Here is a 17363-nt window from a genome sequence, read left to right as displayed (position 1 = left end):
ATGTTTGCATCGTGCGAGAAATCGAACCCGCGACCATCGGATGTAAAGCGGTGTGACCACCGAGGCAGTCGAAATATATAAATAATCTTATGAATTTAATTTATTCTAATTTGTTTATGTGCGCGGGGTGCGGTGTACGGTGCTCCCCCCTGCTTCCACCGTTGCTGGAGCTTGCATGTATGGAGCATTGCGAATATAAAATATCTAGATTAGTAAATTCATAATTGATAGACCGTTACGGTATCTATATATATTCGGATTAAAATAAGTATCGCAGTAAGGACCAGTATATAAAGTGATCAACACAATTAACTGATTTTTGAAATATATATACAGAGCCAAAAAGTCTTTGTGTATTCAAAAAATATCTAATTTGTTTGTGTGCGCGGGGTGCGGTGTACGGTGCAGGGGGGACCCTGCCTCCACCGTTGCTGGAGCTTGCATGTATGGAGCATTGCGAATATAAAATATCTACATTAGTAAATTAATAAATTCATAATTGATAGACCGTTACGGTATCTATATATATTCGGATGAAAGTAAGTATCGCAGTAAGGACGAGTATATAAAGTGATCAACATAATTAATTGATTTTTGGAATATATTCAGAGCCAAAAAGTCTTTGTGTATACCAAAAATTTAGCCGTTCGGAGCCAGTCATGCACGAATTATTAGTAAAAAATGTGTCGAGTATATCGTACTATCGACGAATATATATGGCCACATCGCAAAATGGAATGCGACGTTGCCATACCGCCTGAGATATACGCGATAGGAGTCAAGTTATTCAGTGCAAAAGGTGGAATCAGCAAGTGTTTAGGTTGTGGCGTGATCAACAAAGTGCCCAAAGAGGTGTTTATATATATATATGTAGTATATATATGTGCGGGTACACAGATCAAACTATGTTCATATGATGCGGATACGCTCTACTTTCTAAAGTCACGGGTTCGATTCATGGTACGGTACAAACATTTGTATTCATGAGTATAATTGTTTGTATCGGTCTGGGTGCTTTCTATGTACAATATGAATGTATTTTAAAAAATGTATCTAAATATTTATATGGGTTGTCTAGTGCCCACAACACAAGCTCTTGTTGACTTGATACTAGAGGTGTTGTGTGAATTTTGTATGAATATATGCATAAACAATATCATAGATAACAAGCAGACAGCCACTGGAACAGTATTCCGGTCTACGTTAATTGGGGATGAGGTTACATCAATTAACCCATCTTACCAAATTCGTAAGGAATTAATTACCGCTTTCAGAGGGGACCAGATGGATGTTGATCTATCAAGAAACATTAATAGCAATGGAGTTGCTACTGTCCATGCTATTACCACAAATAAGAATATATTATATACTATTTTTAATAGAATGGTACACCCGCCTGCGCTGACGGTTTACACTGGAAGGGTTCCTGTACTTCAGGGACACGGTTCAGGTTCTTAGTGGAGAATGATATGATGAATTTGAGGTCAGGTCAGATCAGCTCATCGTAGTAAACGCATCAGACATTCATTACGATGGATTCCAGACATCTGGTGGTCTTTATGCCATTATTTGGTGTAAATTTTTTATATACTGTCTAGGTGGCAAACAACCATACGGGTCATGCGATGGTAAACGATTACCATAACCAATGGACGCCTGAACTACAAGGGGTGTAACGTGCTCATTGCTATCCTTATGAAACATTAATATAATCTTCAAAAACCCCATGCTGTAGTATTTTGACAAAACCTCAGCAGGTAGTTCATTCCACATTCAGTCATCGTAATCATCTCCTTCCACTGATTCCAACCATTCAATAAAACAAATACAATTTTATTTAAAATGAAATTAATAATGATTTATTCATGTACGACCTTTTAACCGGTTATGAACGTCAAGTTTTTTGCATATTCTTTCCCTACAGTCTAGTTGAGTGTACAGATTCAATTGAAACGAACTAGCAAGTGAATTTCTTTATTTTTAAACTGTTCTATTACGTATTTCACTTAGAAGATAGTGGGAGTAGTCATAAGCTGACAGCTACCAAAGGTAAGCACTCAACTCCGCGAGACATTAGCTCAACATACAAATTGTACAGAATAGCAACAATGTTGTAATATTACTAAAGTAACTGCGCACTCAAGTTCATTTACTACAATAATAACAGTTCCAACAACTTCATAATGTCCTATAGATGAAACCTCGTAACCAGGAGCGAATAATAACATTTTCGGTACATATTGAAGTTAAGGAGTATAGAATTGAGTTAATTATTCATATTGGAATTGAATTAGCACCTAGCTGTCTTCTCGGTGTATTGCTGATTGTTTTATGTAAAGGAGGGACCGAGTACGATTCGTTTATATTACAAATCTTGTATAACTAGAGTGTATTCACATATCACCGTAAAATTCTATATATAATTGTTGGCGACCGACCGCCGAACTCTTAGATTCTTTTTAAGTAAAGTAGAGCCGCGGCCGGTCACCACCGATAGTTAGTGTTCCACTGGGGGCCCGGTATGTTGGCGACCGACCGCCGAACTCTTTTGATATTTTTGAAGAGTTCTTTTTATATGTCATGTTTTTTGATATACTTCAATTTATTATATTATTCTCTCATGGTCTTTTGGTTAGTTCGCAACTGTATTCAAATATATTTTACTATCATATTCTATACGTGTTTTCATCATTTATATACTCATACATTCCACCGATCCATTACAATAATTGTATACCTAATTTTTAAGCGACTCCAAAAGGTGGATTCAAGTGAAGGAAAAAAACTTATTTCATTTGAAAGAGTATGCATTCAGGAAATAATCTTAATGAAATTTGAGATAAAGATATATGTATGTATCATATGGATGAGCATGTTAAAACTCAAAAAAGTAGACACGGGTAAGAGATAGTAAACTATAATTTTGTGGCGAATTTACTATCATCGTGCAGCTACACCGATAGTTATGATGGTTCAAGATGAATAACAATCCTCTCATTCGAGAAAGAATCACTTTGTTGTATATATATATATGTATGTGTATATACCATAACCTGGTCGCATCCTTTCACCTCTCTCTTTCCTGCTGATGCCTATACCAGACACACAAGAATCATAGTGCGAGATACACTATGATTATCGCACGCGGAGACGGGTCACGTCACTAGTATATCTATACTTGTCTCCCTTGCATGTGGTCCTTCGCAACAGAAGGTAGCGATCAACGATTCACGTAATGACTTGGAACGCGTTACTTTTATCGGTTTTTCTGATAGTTACAGTAGTTATCCTTGTCGAGGGAATGTTCTTTTTCCTTTCTCTAGTTTTTCCTGTGAATCTTCGCTTTCGTTTCTAAATGGCACGGCGTGATAGTTTCGTGATTACAGCGTTTCGTTTTTATCCGATTGCTCTGGACGGATGGGTTTTGTTTTCATATTTATATATATATTTACGAACTGATACGATATCGAAATCATCAGGAAAAGAGCTTATTCCTACTTAAAAGGCCGGCAACGCACTTGCAATTCCCCCAGTGTTACTGGTGCTTATGGGCGACGGTAATGCCTTACAATCGCCACAAGCTCGTTTATGCTATAAAAAAATATGCGTCGGTGGTTTAGCTCACCGCTTTAACCGCTTTCCGCTTCCAATGGTCGCGGGTTCGATTCCTCGCACTGTACGAACATTTGTATACATGAGTATGGTTGTTTGTATCGGTCTGGGGTTTTCTTTGTGTATTATGTATGTATTTACAAAAAACTAAATCTTAAGTACGACTTATATATTTTTTTCTAAATATACCTATAGATATTATAAATATAAAACACCCAGATCGATACAAATAATCATACTCATGATAAAAACAAATATTTGCACCGTGCGCAGAATCAAACCCGCGACCATCGAAATTAAAGCGGTGTGCGAAACCGGTAGACTAGCGAGGCCATCGTATTAAAGTAAGTTCTAGGTCACAGCGGGATAAGTTCGCGACCTAGTTCCTAACTTTTCTGTCCATTGTTCGTGTTCAACTAAAAAATTTTATCCTTTAAGAACACGCCAAAAAGTATTCTTAGGAAAGTTACTAAGTTACGTCGTCATTTTAGACAAAGGGAAAGTAACAAACAGTTTTTCGAAGAATGCTTTGTGTTGGAAAATCTGCCGCCATTAAAATTAAATAAAGATTCCCATTGTCAGGGACTCATTGCTTTGATTATTTAGACATTAAAATCAAAGTCAAATTCAAGATTCACATAGAACATTTTTACCAAAGAAACTTTTTATATCACTATCTTTACCGCCCAGTTCGAGTTAAGAAATACTGGCCAGCAACCGGAATCGAACCAGCGACCGTCAGAAATAAAACCGCTATACCACCGGGGCCACCAGACCAGTATAGAAATAATAATCTTAGGACAATTCACACAGCGCCATGTACTCCCAAGTTAAGCTAACTAAAGCTTGTGTTATACTAGATAACTTATACAAATATATAGATTTTTTTTCGTAAATACATATTATACATAAATAACACCCAGGTCGATACAAACAATCATACTCATGAATACAAATACCGTACCAGGAATCGAATAGTTTATTTTATGTAGTGTATTACAAAATACACTACATAAAGTGCGTGAGCTAAGGAATTCTATATCTAATTCTACTCGGTATATACAAACCTGTATTAGGATGAAACCGCTCTTCTTCAATAGTTTAACTTTAACCTTGTATCCAAACTGAGTTTTAACCGCGATTCCGTTTCCTTTACTGGAATTTGTAGAATTTTTCTTAAGAGAAAATAGACTGCCACCATCATCAATACATAGTATAAAACGAAGTTGCTGGCGCTGTCTGTCCATCCCTATGTATGCTTATATCTTTAAAACTACGATTATTTGATGTGGTTTTTTAATAGATAAAGTGATTTAAGAGGAAGGTTTATATGTATAATTCATGTACACCCGTGCGAAGCTGGGGTGAGTAGCTAGTTGTGGTATAAAAAAGAGATTATAAAAATGATTTTGACTCTTTTACACCTACATGGCTTAAACAATCCACTATTTTACATATATTTCAGTAGAAGATCCTATTTTTTATATTGGCAACCCTGGTCATGCAAAGACGCGAGTAGAAGCTAGTAATTTAATAAAGAATTGCTCTGAATATAATCTGATTTTTTCTAGATCAGTCGACAGTCCTACAGAGACTCGTGATGTAAACTATATTCACATCAAATGTCATTATAATTAGTTCAGCTGTTTAAGAATGAAAACACAAACAAACGGACCCACTTTCTCATTTATAATATTAATATAAATAAGCATCTAAACATATTCATTAATACTTAAAATTATTATTAAATAAGAAAAACATTAAGTTCTGAATTAAGTACATAGTAATATGTAGTTAGGTCCATTAAATGATTATGAAAACATTGTGCTGCGAAATCTCTTTGTTACAGACGTTACAATTATCTTGTTTTCTTTCACGAAGTCTAATTAATTACATTTATCTGTTTGTTTTCCAAATTAGAACTACACAAGTTCTGGCCTAACTTCATTATGATAGTCTACTAAGGCTACAATTAATTGCTTCAGTATTCTAACTTAGGAAGAAGCTATCTAACCTGCCACATTTTACGTTCTCGCGTAACCTTCCTATAAAAACAAAGCATTAATATATGTACTTTCATATAAAGTATTCTTATTATGATGAATCGGATGAATAGATGATGCCGTAGATGAAGAATAGCTGATGAGTGGATTTATAGATGAATGACACTTTTTAAGTTATCTTTTTACGGCTAAACTTGTGTACTTTAGCTATTTCCATAGCATTATGTCGTATGGTATTTTGTTATGGGGCAAAGCAGCTGATATAAATACAATATTTATTTTACAAAAGAGGGCCATTCGCTCTATTTATTATATGGGTTCCAGGGAGTCTTTACGAGAGTGCTTTAAGGAATCAAATATCCTCACCGTTGCTTCTCAATATATTTATGAAAATATCATGTATGTCAGGAAGAATATAGACAGTTTCAAAAGAGTTAGTGATTGCACTAATAAAAGCTTACGTAACAATAACAAACTGATTTTACCTAAATGTCGTTTGGCTAAAGTTAGTAATTCGTTTTATGCAATTGCGTAAGGTTTTACAATAAAATACCAGAGTCTGTTATAAATCTGCCAGAAAAAAGATTTAAATGTCAAATAAAATACTTCCTTTGCAAAAAAGCTTACTATAAAATTTAAGAATTCGTTAATGATAATAATGTTTTTATAGAAAAACTTTAAAGCCATATCACTGACAATATTATCTGATTACACTAATAATGAGTGCGTAGCGATTTCTATGTTAATTATCGCATGCCTTTTACTTGATATAATTACAGTAATTATTTATATAAAAAACATCTATTAAAAAGAGCAACACACAAGTTTCTTGCTCATTCTTCTTGTAATGAATCTGCATTCCGAATGAGTGGTAGAATCAAAATATGACTATTCAAAAGTGCTTGTAATGAGTTTATTTGAATAAAGATTATTTCTATTTCTATTTTTATATATAAACTATTAATATTATATATTCTAATAAAATAAGAAATAAAATATTTGAGTGAATTAAGGATAAAATAATGTCACTCTTTGCAATTTAAAGATAAAATATTTTAAAAGTTGAATAAAAGAGGTTTCACTACACTTCATAATAAGTGTAAGTTGTGTGTATGTAACTTCATAGTAAGTAATTTTGTACAAACATAGTAGTGTTTAATTAAAAAACAAGTAGGTTTGGCAACTTTCAATGTAAATTAGGTATTTTGTGACGTACATAAGAACTAAATTAAAATTCCACTTAATAACCTAATTATAATTCTCTACTCGTAAATATAAATAGAAATAGTTTTCATTCAAATAATTCATTCAACTCGCTCATTCGGAAAGTAGATTCAGCCAAGAAAAATGAATAAGAAACTTGTAGTTAGTTATTAAACATATCTTATTCACTTTATATTTTCAAGATTTTATATGAATAGAAACTACCATAAAGCACGAATTGATTAAAATTAATACAAAAAAGATAAATAACCCTAGACAATTAGCACAGTGCCATCTAATCTCACGGTAAGCAGAGCTTGTGTTATGGATACTAGACAATACGTAGATATATATATTTTTTGTAAATACATACATAATATACATTGAAAATACCCAGACCGATACAAACAATCGTACTCATGCATCGAACCCGCGATCATCGTAATCAAAGCGGTGTACTAAACCGCTACACCGAGGCCGTCAATTATCAATCGTCATTAATCTCTCCAGTAAATAAAATGTATAATTACTTCATTAATCAAATATATGAATCATAACTAAATCAGAACTAACCTGGATTTTATCATTATGGATGAAAAAGCCAGCATTGCGCCACCACTTGTCTGGACATTTTACAAACATTTTGCATGACACAAACATTTGCATTAATGAATACAGTTGTTTGTATCGGTTAAAGTGTTTTCCATGTTTATTATCTGTGTATTTACAAACAAATATGTATTTTATAGGGTTCTTTAGGGCCGAGTGAAAACAAAAGAATATTTCGGTATTTCTAATTTATTGAAATTTCATAATATTACTTATTACAACACAGACGCCGGCTTCCTCACAATCTCTCCGGCACAGACTGATTAAAAACAGAAAAAGTAATGCTAATCACTTCTGTCGATGTCTAATATATCTAATTTGCACAGAATAATTAAAAACAGAAAAAGCAATGCTGATCTTCACACTTCTGTCAGTTGTCTAATACCCTTAACACAAGCTCTGCTTAACAATCCATATATTGATGGATTGTCCAGATTTATTATTATTTCCGAGAAAACAAAGTATAATCTCGCAAATCAGAGCAATGAGCCATTCTATAATCAATATAATCCAATTACGCAACTTCGCTATAAACCCATCTACTGCCGGCAACTAAATGGTAGGTGGCAGTGAAGTTAGAAAACAAGTTTGTTTACCGAAGCTAGTTAACTTAAAGTTATATACATTTGCTCACAGCTCAAGTAACTAAGATTACTTGGGTACACGTGTTATGTTGGCAGCACTTAGAAATTTGATACCAAACATTAATATTTAACGCCTATGTAATATATCTCAATGGCCTCCGTGATCTAGCGGTTATGCTCACAGCCTCTGATTATCGCAGGTTTGAATTCCGCTCAGTAAAAATAAAATTAAAAATACCTGTAATAATTACCCATGCGCTCGCTAGTCTCTTATTTAAAATCTAAAAAAGGAGGAGGTTCTCAAATCGACTGTTCTTTTTTAATGTTTGTTACTTTATTACTCTAGTAGGAGGTTCTCAAATTGACTGTCTTTTTAATGTTTGTTACTTCATTACTCCAATGAGGAGGTTCTCAAAATCGGCTGTTTTTTTAACGTTTGTTACTTCATCACTTAAATTAAACCGATTTGGAAGAAACATTTTTTTGACTGAATATACTTGAATGAAACTTTTATTTTCATTAAATTTAAATTATGCTACTAAGTTTACATAAGTTTTAAATACTTTACGTTTTAAATTTTTTAAATACTTTAAATACTACATAAGTTTTAAATCTAGAATATTATTCATTCAAAAGAATAGAAAATTCTTTATTCAAATAAACTAAACTTGTTTATTCTACCGCTTATTCTCCATAGTCTACTATAATATTTTTTTTCTTTTCACAGGTAATGTGTTCGTCATCGCAGCTATTATAATAGAGAGGAATCTGCAAAACGTCGCCAATTATCTGGTGGCGTCGCTTGCTGTAGCCGATCTGATGGTGGCCTGCCTCGTCATGCCGCTTGGCGCTGTTTACGAGGTATAAATTGCATACATACATCTTTGCTGTAATTCCAAAAGAGTGGAAAAAAGGGATAGTTGCTTAACAAAAATCTGCAGAGTTTGCCAAGCTGGAAAGGAACAGTGCCATTATTCTTATTTCTACTTTTTAATGCACTAAATATAGAAACAACAAATTTAAATAGTATATTGTATATATACTATTTATCTGATACAAAAGACGGTCTTATTGCTAAGCAATCAATTAATCAATCTTCCAGACTACCTTTGGGTGGACAGAGAAAGTAGAGATAAAAAAAGGATTTTAATTAAAAAATATTTAAATGGTATCTTCCATTTAAATATTTTTTAATTAAAATCCTTTTTTATGTTAATATATTTTTGAATAGTACACAAAATCGAGGTGTGTGAATCAAATTTTGCACTTTTCCCAATACTAACGAACCCTCTAATTAGAATTCAACTCCCGCCACGAATACATATACATTTTATTCAATTTATCAGTTGGTTACCCTTCGTGAATGTTTAAAAGCGACGACAAATTGCCTGGGCCGAACTCAGGGGAGGTAAGGGGCTCCATACATAATTTAGGAAAATATATCCTAAATGTTCTTGAAATTTTTAGTTTGCTGAGGTACGTATTTACATAGCGTAGAAAAGTCTCATTGTCTTAAGGTAGTGAGATTCGGTTATAGAGCCAAAAAAATGTCTTAGACAAGTGATGGTGTCAAAATGTATATACAATATTAAAAACAAAGATACGCAATTTAGACTAGTCATTTTTTATTCTACTATCACATTCAGAATGGAGATTCAGCCTAGAACGATAACAATATGTAAAGCTACTATGTCATAGTACAAGCAAATCAATATATGTCTATAAACATACAGGATATCTCGTAAATATATACATATATATATATATATATATATATATACCAAACCATAACAGTTTTTATGAATACCTGTTGCTAGAATATGTATTTTTGAAACTTGTCCTATGAAGTAAATTTGAAAATATTACAATATTTAAATATACTGCAATCATAAAACAAAAGTCAGTTTTTTATTAAATAATAATTTATTCCCCTATCGTCAACCAAATCGGTATACAAAATTATTAATGACTAACATAATTTGACAATAAACAATCAAATAATTAGTATAACAAAACACAAAAATTCTTATCATTAACACTCCTACCTACATATAAAAAAATCATTAATGCAATAAAATGGTTTGTCTGTAAGTTAAAACTTTATTGTATTCTTGTATCAAAAACATTAATCAAATCAAACCAAAAATTATTTATTCATGTTGGACATTATATCCACTTATAAACATCAATTATAAATTGTTTGATGTGATTTCACTTTGTTTCTTGTTGCGAAATGGTTCATTTTAATTATTATTCCCGTTATAACTGATCCTGTTTAAAAAAATTATATTTTTTATACTGTGTGCGCATGGTGCGGGTGACAGTTACTAATTTTACATTTAACAATTGCTATATTTAAGTTAATACAGTTATTAATAATTTAATATATTACAAATGTGGTACAGCTGAAATACTAAGTCATAATTTGTAAATCGCTGCAACTTTTAAGAGTGAAACGAAATGCTAATGAAACTGTCACCCGCACCATGCTACAGCGCACATGGTATAATTATATTAAAAACTCAGGGCCCCCTAACTCCGTCACTGGCTGGTATCGCGGACTCTGTACAAAGGTATCATGATGATGTAAATGAAAAATACATCGCGGTACAAGAGCCGTAGCAATTCATTTTTAATAGCATTACACGAATTAGGTTCTTACTCCACCGGGGATTACTGTCTGTGTCGAATCATTTTATTGCCCGTATAGTAATTGAGAGCACAAAAATTATGATTGTTAACCAACTTCAATATAGGAGTTCTTAATTGGTCTAGCGGTTTAACACATCAGTTAATGTTGGAAATTAAACCTCCTTGTTAATACTTTTTATAGCCATATACTTTTAAATGCTCACTGTTTTTGTCGTTGCAATTGATCTTTTCACAATATACGGAAGCAAATTATATTCATTTATCCACAATTACTTAGTTTTATTACAATCATCATAATAACTAATTGAGAAATCCATAGTAGAGAGTCAAGTGTTGGAGAGCCAACACTTGACTTCCAATGGCGCGGGTTCGATTCCTCACACGATACTTTTGTATTCATGAATATGATTGTTTTTATCGTCTGGGTGTTTTCTATGTATTTACAAAAAAAAGTATCTGTAAAGTGTAAGTATATGTATTTGTATCAGTTATCTAAGACCCATAATACAAGCTTTAGCTATTGTAACTTGGATCTAAATGGCGCTGTGTGAATTGTCCTGAGATTATTATTATTGTATTTTGATACAGGTCAGTCAAGGTTGGATCTTGGGGCCGGAACTATGTGATATGTGGACTTCCAGCGATGTACTCTGCAGCTCTGCTTCTATTCTGCATCTTGTCGCTATTGCTACCGACAGGTACATATACATTTATCTTTATTATATATAAAATGTACCTTTGAGGTTACATTTCGTAGACTTAACCTTTTATGGAATTGTCAAACAGCGATGGTGTAGTTAAAAGTATTTGTAATTGTTATTACTGACGTACTGGACACATACGTTTATAGTTCACTAGCTACCCACCCCAGCTTCGCACGGGTGTACAAGTATTATATATATAATCCTTCCTCTTGAATCACTCTATCTATTAAAAAGACCGCTTTAAAATCCGTTGCGTTGTTTTGAAGATTTATGTATACAGACAGCGACAGCGACTTTATTTTATACTACGTAATGATATTGTATTTTTTTTATTAAGAACTTTATAATATTTTTATTCATGTAGATCAATTACAGACTCTTATGATATCATCAATCTATCTACCATCAGTTCGGAATGATTTCGAGATGAGAAGAACTGACAAGAAACTCTACTCGTATTCTTTTCAAATAAATATTGTACATGTTGACAATATTACAGATTCAATTTTAAATTCAAATTTGGGTGGATAGCATAGCACCAGCATATTCTATTGCGAAAGCAAATAGTCTAATCAGTATTCGTAACCCGAACAGACCAGTCCTCACAAGCAGCACGCGTTCACGAGAACGACCAGCCAGTATATTATAAATATAAATATATTTACAATAAACATTGTACTTCATTTAGGCGTATTTGTTAATCAGAATAAAGGTCCCATTTACCATCAGATGGGCCGAATACTTGCCACCATCGTAGTAAAAAAAAATGACAAATTTTCATTTTCGACCAAAGTAGAGATACAAATTAAACAATTATTAATAAATGAAATTTTCTTTATGTTTACAGATATTGGGCTGTCACGAACGTTGATTATATCCATTTACGCAACGAGAAGAGGATCTTCACGATGATTGTGTTGGTCTGGGGAGCGGCGCTGGTAGTCTCTCTAGCTCCCCAACTGGGCTGGAAGGACCCAGACTACCTCGCCAGGATAACACAGCAGCAGAAGTGCCTCGTCAGCCAAGACCTAGCGTACCAGATCTTTGCAACTTGCTCTACATTCTACGTCCCTCTCGCTGTTATACTAATATTGTACTGGAAGATCTTCCAAACGGCAAGGCGACGTATTAGGAGGCGCAGGGAGCCGCCACCACCACGCCCCACGTCTGCTGATGGAGCGCCACCTTCAGGGCGACCAGTGCAATCGGCGAGGGACAGGAGGTTCGTGAAGAAGCGGTTCCTCAATCTGAAGAAGTGCAATCAACGAACGCGCGCGGAAACTTTAGCCGCTGCACTATTGCTCACAGAAGGACAGAGCACTTCCACTGTAGATACACTGGACGATGAGCCTCGTACCACAGCGTTTACTATAAACGAGAAAGTACCACCATCTGTCTCCCCAGAAAAGTCTTCCTCGACCGTCACGAATGGGTCGAAACCGGAGCGATCTATCGTTCCCATTCCCACGCACAGGGAAAAGAAGGAGTCGCTAGAAGCGAAGAGAGAGAGGAAAGCAGCGAAGACGCTCGCCATCATAACGGGAGCGTTCGTGTTTTGTTGGTTGCCATTTTTCATAATGGCCCTAGTGATGCCAATTTGCCAAACTTGTGTTATTAGTGACTACTTGGCCAGTTTCTTTCTATGGCTGGGCTACTTTAATTCGACGCTCAATCCAGTTATATATACAATATTCAGCCCCGACTTCCGCCAGGCGTTCGCTCGTATCCTTTTCGGGACGCACCGGCGCGGGCGCAATAAAAAGTTCTAACGAAAATGTCCTTATTATGTATATAATTGAGTCCAAAATGGGAACTCTGAGAGACTATATAACTCCACTAATTGTATTATATTTCAATGCTTTCTGTATGTTATACATACTACAGTTCGTAGTGAGTGTAAATACGTTTAGCTGAGATTTGTAAATAATATAAAGATATATCTATTATAGATGATGTTGACAATTGTTTTTTTTACGCGTTATAGTATATGCAGCCGCGTGGGAGTCGCTCGAGAGTCCAGGGCGACTCCGCCGCCAGCTCTTATGTTGTTTCCGGTGACATTACGAAATAAATATTTAAATTATATCAAATTGTGTTCTTTTATTTCCTGCTATATGCATGCAATAAGTATGGGGACTGAAATGTCACGTGATGCAGATTTGATAGGTAAGTAAGGTAAGTTGTGTTTACCAGTACATAAATATATCCATATCACTAATATTGAGAATGCGAAATAATGTTTGTTTCCTATACGGTATCACGCCTAAATAATCATCGTAAAAATGAGCAAGTACGTAGCGTTTAGAATTTGAAGGAACAATGTCAACGCAGATGAAACCACAATCAAAAGCTAGTCAACAAATAATAAGTCTGGACATTTCATTCGCCCCATCTTAGTGGCAAGCTAAGCAGGACTTATGTTATATGTACTAAACAACTGATACTAATACTTATATGTATAATATACACTCCTTTATAAATTACTACACTAGCTTTTGGCCGCGGCTTCGCTCACGTTAATTTATCCCCTGAGGGGTGGAATTTATCAAAATCCTTACTTAGAGGATGCCTACGTCATAGTAACTTTATGCATGCAAAGTCTCAGTCCGATCTGTTTAAAATTGACAAAGTTTCATACAAACTTTCATCCCCTATTTTATCCCCTTGGGGGCAAAATTAATCAAAATCCTTTCTTAGCGGATGCCTACGTCATAACATCTATCTGCATGCCAAATTTCAGCCCGATCCGTCCAGTGGTTTGGGCTGTGCGTTGATAGATCACTATGTCAGTCACCTTTCAGTTATATATATTTAGATACACAGGAAACACAGACCAATCAATAAAAATACAATAATCATACTCATAGATACAACTTATTTATCAGAATCGTACCTGCGACTACCGAAAGTATGGCGGTCACTTAACCGCTAGACTACCGAGGTCGTCAAATAAAGAGACAATGCTACAAAATTACATCGGCTTAAAAAGATCTTTTAAGAGATGTTTTCAGCTCAAAATAATTACCTCTACATGAAGGTCCCTAGTTGTTCTAATACTACATAATACAGAGTATAAAATAGTGAATAATATAGCCACTATCAGCGCTTGAGACGCTTAACTAAAGCGCTCAGGTACCTAAAGTATTACGTTGCTATCTAATAACTTAAGCAACGTAGCAAGTTTGTAGAGATTAATTCTAAGTTATAAATTGAATAATTTATACAAAATATTTACATTTACAATATTCCTAAGTTATAGTGTGAATACAAAAGTGAGTTTAATTTGTTGATTAAACTTTCACATTTATATATAACGTCATCTAGTCCCAAGCTAAGCAGACCTTGTTATGGGTACTAAACAACTAATTTGGATACATAGATTTTTTTTAAATACATACACAATATATATATATATATATATATATATATATATATAAATGTTAACAGAATGTTGGAGGGAACTAACTTTCGTGGCACAGGTTCACCTATATCGAAAGCTAGGGCTAGCTATATTTAAGTGTAACGTACATTTATGAATAAAGTTTAAGATCATGCGCATGAATACAAATGTTTGTACCGTGCGAGGAATCGAACCCGCTACGCAAGTAAAGCGGTGTGCTAAACCGCTGGACCACCGAGGCCGCTAAATTTATACGATGTATATATATATCTACATTAAAAAAATTGACTGACTGTTTGTTTTTGCTAATCTGTGAAATGGCTTGACCGATTTAAACGTGAGTTTCACTCGCAAATAGAGCTAATCTGATAAGCACTTAGTCTACTTTTATTTTAGAACTTTCTTTTATATATGTTTATTATATTATTTATAATTTAGTTTATTATATATTTTATACTAGATGCACCCGCGACTTCGCCCGCGTAAAATGACGATACTTCTATATAACCTTTCAATCCCTTGCAACCCTTGTTTTGCATTAAAAAGTACCCTATGTCTTTTGTCAGGGTCTAGACTATCTGTGTACCAAATTTCATTTAAATCGGCTTAGTGGTTTCGGCGTGAAAGCGAGACAGACAGACAGACAGAGTTTTTTTTTTTGTATGTGATAATGGAATGGTGCATCCGCCTGCGCTAACGGTTTACGCTGGCGGGGCACCAGTGGAGGATGATAATATGAGCATGAGGTCAGGTCAGTTAGCCCATCGTGACAAATTCACCAGGAATTTAACACGATGGTTTCCAGGGGGAACCGCGTGGAGGTCAACCTGACATGGTACATTGCTAGTAATGGGTTCATTAGTCCACATTACTAACAATCCCATTTCCCCCCAGACAGACAGAGTTACTTTCGCATTTATAATATTAGCACAGATAATATAATATATTAGTAAGGTTATAATTTAATTATTTTATAGCAAATAGCTAATCTTATAATGAGTAACTTAGGCTATTATTATTTAAGAACTTTATTTTATATATTTATTAATAAGTAAAAGTTAAATTCCACTCGAAGTCGCCGATAACAGTTAATAGCTAAATAATACAAAACGCTCTCGCATCAGCAACTATAATTCCAGTAAAATCCATAACACGTCTAAAGTTAGTGAAGAATTTCATCAATCAACATACTCGTATTATGTTAATTCATGTAAATTGTGCCGGCATATTCCCAACTTTAGGGGAATTCTTGAAGTTTCGTGTACAAGGCGATATTAACGTACTGTGTAGAATATTAGCTGAGTTTTTTTTTATTTATAAATACATACATTATATAATGATCAATAAGCCAGGGCTAACTATATAATATAATTGTACCGTACATTTATGAATACAGTTTATTATTATATATACATATATAGAAAACACCCAGACCAATACAAAAGATCATATTCATGAATACAAATGTTTGCACCGTGGAAGGATCTAATAGAAATGATTCTAATAGTAAGTTGTATTCTTTTATGGATGATAATGGTCCTGATAATGGTAGATTTTTGGATTGATATAATAAAAAAAAACAAATATTTGTGTGTCAGTTCGTTAACTTTTTAAACAATTTATTTATTACAATACCAACAGCTTACAATTCAATACAATAAATCAACAGTACATTTCTAGAGAAAACCAATAAGAAGTTTTCAGTGACTTTCAGCAAAGGTAAAAAACTGAATGTGGCAAACAGAAAGATCAGAGGTAAATTTAGAAGTACAAATCAAATAATATAAATTTATTAATAAAAAAGGAAAAGGATATTTACTTTATAAAATACTAGCTACCCACCCCGGCTTCGCACGGGTGTACCTGTATTATATATATAATCCTTCCTCTTGAATCACTCTATCTATTTAAAAAACCGCTTCAAAATCCGTTGCGTAGTTTTAAGGATTTAAGCATACATAGGGACAGACAATGACAGCGACTTTGTTTTATACTATGTAATGATATTGATGGATACAATAATTCTATCTGAATTAGAGATCACTTGTGTGTGTGTATGTATATAAGAAAGAATGTGTGTATGGGTATAATTATAGAGCTTACAAGTAATCACATTGAAGTTGCAAATAGATAGTATAAGGAAAATGCTTATAAACTATATGTCATCTTTAAAAAAAACAAACGATCTCGTTGGCAACAGCTAGCATAAACTGAATGCAACAAAAAATTGAATAACAATGTTATTTACATTATATTTTTTCATAGAAAACTAATATTACTTTTATAACACAAAAACGTCACGCCATTCGATTCTCAGTCGATACTACCGAACGATACGGTTTGGGTCGAGAATAAAACGAGTTAGACAAAATCCTTACCTCCATCATGAGAGAATGGGCGTGCGTTTTATACATGTTTCTATATACTCTGACAGCCTTCAAAAATGGGAGGAAGCAACATTGTGACAAGATTTAGCGGTTACATGAGCGGGGAAATATATTTTTCAAAGTAATTGCTATCATATCATAGATTTTTTTTTGTATATATATATACATAATATACATAGAAAAACCCAAAATCAAAGACAAACATTCAT

The 17363-nt window shown here is 33.9% G+C and overlaps 1 protein-coding gene across 2 annotated transcripts in view; it reads left to right on the top strand.

Moving 5' to 3' along the window:
* Positions 1-13352, top strand: part of LOC131850531 (5-hydroxytryptamine receptor) — a 108014-nt gene extending 94662 nt beyond the window's left edge. For both annotated transcript variants that reach the window (XM_059200819.1, XM_059200887.1), the window contains 3 exons: positions 8739-8872; positions 11252-11361; positions 12215-13352. In XM_059200819.1, the coding sequence (XP_059056802.1) occupies positions 8739-8872; positions 11252-11361; positions 12215-13136 (1166 nt within the window). In that variant the 3' untranslated portion in view covers positions 13137-13352. The remainder of the gene's footprint in view (positions 1-8738; positions 8873-11251; positions 11362-12214) is intronic.
* Positions 13353-17363: the final 4011 nt, after the last annotated feature.

Source organism: Achroia grisella, unplaced genomic scaffold (assembly GCF_030625045.1).
Source record: "Achroia grisella isolate CSIRO2021 unplaced genomic scaffold, CSIRO_AGI_Agris_v1 utg1061, whole genome shotgun sequence".
Classification (NCBI taxonomy): domain Eukaryota; kingdom Metazoa; phylum Arthropoda; class Insecta; order Lepidoptera; family Pyralidae; genus Achroia; species Achroia grisella.
This window is presented reverse-complemented; position numbering and strand designations above follow the sequence as displayed.